General features: G+C 39.7%; 1 protein-coding gene across 1 annotated transcript; it reads right to left on the reverse strand.

Moving 5' to 3' along the window:
- Nucleotides 1–7273: 7273 nt before the first annotated feature.
- LOC104932602 (regakine-1) lies at nucleotides 7274–8790 on the reverse strand. The gene is made up of 3 exons (XM_010747875.3): nucleotides 8500–8790; nucleotides 8263–8380; nucleotides 7274–7711 (listed from the first exon to the last, which is right to left on the reverse strand). Exons 1-3 carry the CDS (start codon nucleotides 8564–8566, stop codon nucleotides 7468–7470), a joined length of 429 nt encoding a protein of 142 aa, XP_010746177.2. The 5' UTR covers nucleotides 8567–8790; the 3' UTR covers nucleotides 7274–7467.
- Nucleotides 8791–9258: the final 468 nt, after the last annotated feature.

Below are 9258 nucleotides of genomic sequence, written 5' to 3' on the forward strand. Positions count from 1 at the left end.
AACATGCTAACTTATACTGACGCTGACACAATATGGACACACAGACAAAAAGACAGCACTATTTAAACAAAATTTAAAAATTCTTCGCTTCTACTTCTACTGATTTACACTGACTGTGAATGTTTTTATATTTTCTGCAAATTCCTTACCTCATTCCAGTGATATTAAATTAAAAATATTACATTTGCATTTACATTTTTATATAATTTTTATGATATAATGTTTATTTTCTATTCTGTATGGATGTAAATATTTTAATAATGTCTTTTTGAATTTTTTATACTGAGCGAATAAAAATGGTCACATGTAATGGCTAAATTGTGGTGATTATGCGTTGCAGAATACATTACTGTCAAAGTGCGTGTATAGAGAAGATGCAGTCTGTACTGCAGAATCTTTAAATAGCTGCTGCTCTTAAGCTTTATCAGATCTTTTTGTGTTTTTTTTTTTTTTTTTTACAAAACATCATAAAAATGCAGATATGTAAGATATTCACCTTGGTAACATAGTTGAGTCTACAAGCACTGCCTTACTTAGTAAAGTGGAAGATGTGAGAGATTCTTGAGTTAGAGGGGGTCCTAGAAAATTCCAGCAGGATTATAAAGTAGTGAGGACAGAGCCAGTGGTGCAGAAAGTATTTAGAGCTTTACTAGAGATAGCAGACTTTAAGAATACTAAAATAAAATACCAAAAGTATGTGAGTGTTATCAGCGTTATGCACCTAAAGTATCAAAAGTGAAAGATCTTGCATCATTAGATAATGAATATTGACACATTCATGTGTTGTTGACACAATTTACTTGGTATTGAGGTGGCGCTTATTTTAACTATTTTATTTACTGTTTGGAAGTTTAATTCATACCATACGCAAAAATCCATCATGTGCTTTGTTATATAAAATCTTAAAAGTCTGTAAAATAACTGGTAAATGCAGTTGCGAAACTACTGTAATAGAATGAAAAGTGTAATATTTTCCTCTGAAAAATAGACACATAAAGTAGCAGGAAATGGATAAACACCTGATATGTGAACTTAAGTACAGTTCTTACTTACTTATGTAAAGGTTATATCCCACCACAACCCAAAGTGATATAGATACATATTAAGTTAGTTAGTGGATCTTTTTTAAATTTAGTATTACATTTTTAATTAAGTATTTTCATCAATGAAATTCAATGAACATCACTCTTATATATCAAATATTGATGATATATAATACATTAAGTGCTTTAAAAAGCTTGTTGTTTATTAGTTTATGGTGTCAAGTTATAGACTGTTTATGTTCTTTTGTCAACCCAAGTACATAGAGGGGATGTACAGCACATAGTAAATGATGATGGATATAGTTTATCTATATTGAGATTTTAAAACATTGTTTTTAACACTCTCACTTGCTATGTGTCACTCTGTGCTCTCAGAGCTGCTCTCTAACCACACACAACCTTTAAATGGCACGCTCATGAAGCATACTTTAAAGCCACTTAATGAAACGTCGACTCCAACAACACAATATTTGCTTAAACCAAACTCTGAGTTCATGTCTATGACTATGGGTGGTGTGTCATTGACAGCGTTTCATCATTTTCACTTTTTCTGTTGGGCGCCATGTTCCATCTGCTCTCACTGTGGTGATGTGACATGGTGGGCTTCGGGCTGACCAGGTGGAAGATTTGGGGGGCTTCCTGTTAACAAGTTTCCATCATTTGGTGGAGTTAACACAATGATGTGTGATTAAAAAAAAAAAAAAGGCATGAAACCAAGTGTTTACAATGGTGTAGGTGGAAAGAGAAAGTACAGCTCGGCCTCATCATTTTACAGCTGTGGGAAATTTGAGGGGCTGAGAGTGGAGCGGTGCAAAGTTTGCTCGAACCACAGTGCAATGGGTTTCCCCCACCCCTCAGTATAGTGGCCCACCACTGTTGCCAGTATGATTGAGCTATTGAATGCATTAATGCAAAAGTCATTTACAACTTACGCTGTGTATAGTATAAGTGAAACACCACGTGTGAATGAGTTTTAAGTACGATATGAATCTGTACATATAGCAATGTGTTGTGCTCTGGTTTCGACACTTGGTGTTAATATAGTGCCATTGGGCATGTGGGTCTTCTTCTTTGAACTGTATTTCTGCCATTTTCAAGTACTTTACATGGCTGCAGTCAAAACAGCTATGCATTATTATTCATTATTGTGTGTGTGTGTGTGTGTGTGTGTGTGTGTGTGTGTGTAGTAGGAAGATGACAATATCTTCCCATGCTGCAGTCCGTTAGGTTACGTGTGGAACTGAGAGAAGCGCTGTGGTATTGTATTTTCCACCTGATGGGTGAACCACACACTTGTCACAAAATTCAAATAAGATGGAAAGCCAGGAGCATCTTGGTTGTTGAAGGGTTACAGTGCAGGCCACATAGCCACATGGTGTTTCAACTCCAGTGAGCGACCTTTACTGCAAGTCATACTCCCCCCTCTCTCCATTTCCTGTGTGCTTCTTTGTCTTTTACTATTCAGTGAAGGCAAAAAATGTCAGAGTAAAAGGTAAAGGACAAAAATAGATCTTGCCCTTGACTTTATAAAATCTCTTCCTTGTGTGTTGTGTATGCCTACATAGAGTACAAGTAAGCATTTTCCCCCCAAAATTTCTATTTTATTTATTATTTTATTTAGTTTTTAGTCATCAGAGAAATTATAGTACAGAAATATTTGCTGCAGGAGTCAGTTTTAATGTTAAAACCCACAAATGTCTCACAGTCTTTAATCCCATACTAATTGGGGCAATTAATAACATGGGGCAGTGCAGGGGCCTGGTAGCTCACCTGGTAAGGCTGAGTCCTTACCGCAGCGACCCGGTTTCAGTTCCACCCATGGTGGTGCAGTGTATATAAAGTAAAAAGTGATATATTTTATATCATTTATAATAATATATATAATAATTCATCTTTCAGTTCTTACAGTAGCTCAACTTGTCTCAACCAGCATTAGAGCGGTGTGCTTTGGTGTTTTCAAATTTGAGGTTTGGCATTTTGTTTATGCGTCACAGTTGTGACACTGATGTTGGCACAGATTAGATTCTAAATTTGATAATGCATTTCTAGGCCAGCACAGTTTCTGGAAACAGAGGGGAGAGGTTTGCAGTCCATTACTACACTGCTAGATATCACTAAATCCTACATACTGATCCTTTGAAGGACCAGGAGGAGAGCCATTGTTTGGTTTGTCCATTCTGGGCTACCTTTGAAACATGGCAGACATAATGTAAGAGGACCCACATGGTCTCCCCATGTCTGCATGGGTTCTCTCCGTGTACTACGCAGTCCAAAGGCATGCAGGTTAATAGGTTAATTGGTGATGCTAAAATTGCCTCTAAAAGGTCAACCATTCTCTTTCTCTATGTGTCAGCCCTGTGATAAACTGGTCAAAGTCAAAGTCAAAGTCAGCTTTATTGTCAATGCTGCTGTGTACAGGACATACAGAGCATTGAAAGCGGGCAGAGAAGGGGGGGGGGTGGTTCAGCATCCTGGTGGCCTGGTGCATGTGAAGCTGTCTCTCAGTCGGCTGGTTCTCGCCCGGAGGCTTCTCATTCTCCTCTTCGGCAGGAGGCTGAAGAGTTGGTAGTTGGGGTGGGTGGGGTCGCCTGCAATGCTGAATGCTTTACAGGCCAGGCGTGTGCTGTAAATGTCCTGGAGGGAGGGGAGGGGGGCACCAATGATCAGCTGCTCTCACTAGGCGCTGCAGGGTTCTTGCAGGATGCAGTGCAGCTGCTGTACCTGCAGTGATGCAGCTGGTCAGGATGCTCTCGGTGGTGCCACCCATGACATACATTTACACTTAGTCATTTAAGCTGATGCTTTTATCCAAAGCGACTTACAGAGATGGGAACAATCAAGGTACAGTGCAATTAGAAAATGTTAGTGCAGCTAACATTCAGTCCAGTTGCTGGTAGTGCTAGGAGAGAAAGTACTTTCTGAAGAGCTGGGTCTTCAGGAGTTTTTTAAAGGTAGAGAGGGATGCCCCTGATCTGGTATGAACTGGTAGTGCGTTCCACCAATGGGGAACAACAAACAAGAAGAGTCTGCATTCCCTTGAACGAACAGCTGGCAGAGCCAGGCGTCATTCATTGGAGGTGTGCAATGGTCGTGAGGTAACATATGTCTGTATAAGGGAGTTCAAGTAGTTAGGTGCAGTACCGGAGACTACTTTGTAGGCGAGCATTAGCGATTTAAATTTAACGCAGGCTGCAACAGGTAGCCAGTGGAGCTTGATGAGCCGCAGGGTAACATCTTTTGGGTTGGTTGTAGACCAGGCACGCCGCCACGTTCTGGATCATCTGAAGGGGTTTCACTGTGCAGGCTGAGAGGCCCGTCAGGAAGGCATTACAGTAATCTAGTCTTGAGATGACTACAGCTTGTGTCAGGAGTTTAGTAGCATGTTGAATTAGGTAAGGCCTGATTCTTCTGATGTTGTAAAGTGCAACGTGGCATGACTGGGCAACTGAGGCGACATGATTGGAGAAGGGTAGCCAGGGTGTTGTTTAGCTCAGTTGGTAGAGCAGCCGCCCCATGTACGAAGGCTCAGTCCTTGCCGCAGCGGCCCAGGGTTTGAATCCGACCTGCGGACCTTTGCTGTATGTCATTCCCCATCTCTCTCTCCCCACATTCCTGTCACTCTTCAGCTGTCTCTATACAATAAAGGTTGAAAAAGCCAAAAATACATCAGGCTTTATTGTACAATTATGTCGTACATGTTCTGTGTTACATGACAGCTTGAACGTCACATTGTGTTTAATTTTCTTAGAACAGAGGAAACGGTGTAGCTAATACCGCTTTGCAGAATTGGGCGACCACAAACATTCACCCATACACACATGCTCAACATACACACATGCTCAACAGAGCATTCAGGATGTGGTGATTGTGGTGGCATGGCCGCTCTCAATTTTCAAGTAAAACCAAACACAAACCTGCAACAGGAAGGCAATAATATCAGACGTACCATCTATACTAAGCCACAATTGGTTACAACTATACAAGCCTTTTCTACTTTCTAATTGTTTATGAACTTGGAATATTATCTTAAAATATTTTCTTCTTTTGGCTAAAAAGAGGAAAAAAATGGAAAAAGTTCAATTGTGAATGCCTTTTCTATGATACGTACACAAATACTCTTCTGACATTCATAAACAACAATATTTGTGCCGGATGTGCAAATCATTGCGATGATGACCTTTCCATTTGCAAATAAAAGTAGTGAGTAAAAAGTGATAATAATTAATCTTGCAGTTCTTAATTTGTATTAGCCCAACTTGCTCAACCAGCATTAGAGCTCTGTGTGCTTTGGTGTTTTCAAAGCTGAGGTTTGGCATTTTGTTTATGCGTCACAGATTAGATTCTAAATTTGATCATGCATTTCTAGGCCACCAACGTTTCTGTAACGGAAGGGGAGAGGTTTGCAGTCCATAACTACACTGCTAGTTATCACTAAATCCTACATACTGATCCTTTAAAGGACCAGGAGGAGAGCCATTGTTTAGTTTGTCCATTCTGGGCTACTGTTGAAACATGGCAGATACAATGGAAGAGAACCCATAGTCTGACATATTCTGAAAATAGAGGCCTCTAAATCTTTACCACAGATGTTTACGGTCATTGGTGTTAATTCTCTTTATTTGTTAATTCTAAAATGTTTCTCATAGCTTAATGTTGCTGTTGTGGAAGAAGTCATTTTGCACCATGATCATAGTTGAGTGCAGGCTTAGTAGCAACTTTCAGAGACGCAGTGTGTGTGTTCTCTGTTGCTAATAAACAGCATTTCCTGGGGCTGTGTGGTGAAGGGGCACAGGAATTGCTATCAAAACCACAGTCAAGTCTTTGTCTCTGTTGTTACCACACAACACCCCAGCTACAATATTACGTAATAGGAGCGTTTCAGCTGTGCATTAGCATATTTTACCTGTATGTGTGTTTCAGTTGTGTGTAAAAGGTTTCACTAGAACATTTCACTGTGTGTGTGGTTGTCAGTATAGCGAGTGTGATGAGTTTGGTCTCATACATGTATGTGTGCTATAATTCTGAATAATGTCCCAGCTACCACTCATAAAAAAGTCTGTTCTCTACTCATCCATCAGAGTCTGGTTCAGATATGGCACTGAAGAAGACGAAGGCATGCAGTCCAGGTTTCAACAATCATCGATGTTGACCCACTCAATTTCAGGACTTGTGCATATCCCAAGGTGGGAGACAGTCAGGGAAATGATTGCAGATCTCTGACACCAGAACAGTTTTTGACCTCATGCCATCACAGTCCCAAACAATGAGGCCAGCTATGTGATATCCCAATACAGTTTCTGTAAAATAACCCTGCAATGGCCAGTGTGAAAATAACATAATGTTAATGTAAAGAACACATCATGTATTGTACAACAGATGTAAACATCATTTAATTTTATGTTTAAATGTACATAGAGGAATGCATACTAATTATCTAATGCACTGTATCACAGCATTCGTAGCTTCTCTTAACTTCCAATGTCTGTTTCTGGAAAGGCCTTTAAAACAACAGACATAAAACCTCCACAGTCAAGTTAGATTTTGTTCACCTTCCACACCGACCTCACACCCCGAGCACAGCTGTGGCTCAAGGAGGTAAAGCGAATCGTCCACTATTAAAAAGCTCAGTGATTCGATCCCCGGCTCCTCCAGTCTGCATGTTGAAGGCAAGGCAAGATATCAAAAGAACCTCAAATTGCTCCCGATGTGCCATCATTGTGTGAATGACACCTTTCATGGCAGTCAATGCTGTCAGTGTATGAAAGTGTGTATGAATGTGTGAATGAGATATGTAGTATAAAATCACCTTGAGTGGTCAGAAGACTAGAAAGGTGCTGTGTAAGTACTGTCCACTACCCCTACACACGACAACACGCCTATTTGACTTTTAAAAATCCGTTCTAAACCCTCAGTTTAATTTTAAAATATTGACAAAGTTTTAGCTTCAGTAATCAGCACATCTTATGTGTTAGCTCCATTTATAGAAAATGATCTCTGCATTACTAGAGTAACCTGCATAACACAGCTGTACAGCTACATGACCGCTGTATCTTTGATGTCCACTCGCTAGAGTTGCTTTCTATGTTTATCTGTATGTCTTTGTTGGTTTCCTTTCTACATTTGTTATTTGCACTGACTACATACGACAACATACTAATGTTTGTTTAAAAAATACAAATACTTTATTGGCAACTGAATAAGAAAGGTAACAGTTTGTACTCTTATGATTGCACATACACATATTAATAACAACAAGATATGGGTCCATATATTAAAATATATATAGCATATTAAAACGTTGCTACAATAATACAGGGCTTGTTTCAGTTTCAGGTTAGTTTACTGTTGAAATATACCAGGACAAGTCCAATTGGAATGAGTAATGTTTGCTGACTGTGGCAACTTTTATTTGTCTTGTGATTCCTCAGACACGTTTGTTCTGCCTCTTCCTCCCTCTCCCGGATCTTTGCCTCTGTCGTTTCCTTCCCTTTCTGCCTTTCGGTGGTCCGTTTTTTGACATGGTGGATGCTGCTGGTGTGATGTCGCTTGTTGATTCATCTTCATTCTGTTGGAGTTTTTTTTTTTCCTCGTCCACCTTCTTCATGGCTCTCTTTGTCCAGGCGTTGTCAGGGTCGGAGCAAATTGTCTTTCCACGCGTTGTGCGAAATCTGCAATTGATTGTGACTTGTTAATGGCACTGTAATGACATTTTAACATTGTTTTTAATTCAGTTCTGACAAATTATTTCTGTATGTATTAAATGCATTAAAAATTGGTATTTAAAGTTCAACAGCAGCATCTCTTTGCAGAAAGGGTTACTGTTTTTCCAAATAACCCACAGTTGTAACTGTGAACTGCTTACAAGGGGACTTTTTGTTTCCAGAATGACAGGGACACTTTCTGAGGAGGAGGAAGATTTTGCTGTTGAGTTTTTTAAATATAATTTTCCAAAGCTCTGAAGAGCAAAGATAAAATTTAGTTCACCCTTATTGTATTGTTATGGTCACACGTGGACAAAAATGAAACCAAACCCGACAGCATAGGCACATACTGCTAAAGGTAACTGAGGAAATGTGTTTGTTTTGGTGTTTTTGTGTAATGGGTGAACCCACCCTTTAAAAATATAATGTCATTTATTCGGGAGTACATTTTGATATTTGTTATTCTAGGTTAAAATATGATTTGATTCAATACAGTGTGAAATTCCAGGAATACTTACATTATGGCTGAGACTGGACAGACTCCTTCAGGCTGAATTGTGTAGTTCGCAATTCGATTAGCTGGGACTCTGGTGGTCGACCACTGCATACAACACCATTGTCCACCCATTCCATGGTCTAAACAAGACAGACACAGAGAAAGAAAGATTAAACACCCTTCATTTTATCCTGCCAAACACAGACCATACATTCAATCAAAAATTTGCTTCTGTTTTTCTTTTTCTTATGGTACTCACTTGCATTGGCTATGCTCATCCATGTGGTGAAGCAGAGAAGAGCGGCTAACACCAGGCTGGATCTCATCTTCAAAATTACACCTTCAGTTTGTCCTTTAATAGTTCAGTGTAATATCTCTCAGCACAAACTGACTGCTGACTGTAGTAGTAGCAGTAGTAGTAGTTCAGGGTGCTGAATCAAGGCAGTCTTTCTTATACACCAAATGTGGCGTCTACATTCATGCCTTTTCAATGAGCGTTGTTCTCTGTCTTTGTGATCGTTGTAGTTTTCATTTCAGCTCTTATAGAAAAAGAGCCCTTCCGCCTCAAACCCCTTCACACCCCTAACCCGTCACCATGGAGAATATAGTCACTGTGGCCGCACAATGGGGAGAGGAAAGTGTGAGTTTACCTCTCGCAAGCTAAAAGTGACAAACAGACCATTCACCACAGAGCTGCCCACAATATACAACGTACAACTGTAGCATCACTCAAAAGCAAAACTTACAAATACTCTACGCTTTCCTTTACACTCACTCTGAAAGCCACAAGTTGCCTCTTCTTTTAGAGCCCCTGATAGTATGAGACATTTGTCAGCCGAATGGAACTTTGAACTATAATAAATGTTAGATTAGGTCTGGGGAAAGTTTTTGCGGTTAATCATTTGAGACGGGTAGTATATAAATGATATATTTTCATCAGAAATACTTGCTCAAAGCGCACACTAATAGTACACCCACGCAGGTGGTGGAAATTATTTTAGTTTTCAGAAGCATGAAT

This window comes from Larimichthys crocea, chromosome XII (genome assembly GCF_000972845.2).
Source record: "Larimichthys crocea isolate SSNF chromosome XII, L_crocea_2.0, whole genome shotgun sequence".
Classification (NCBI taxonomy): Eukaryota; Metazoa; Chordata; class Actinopteri; family Sciaenidae; genus Larimichthys; species Larimichthys crocea.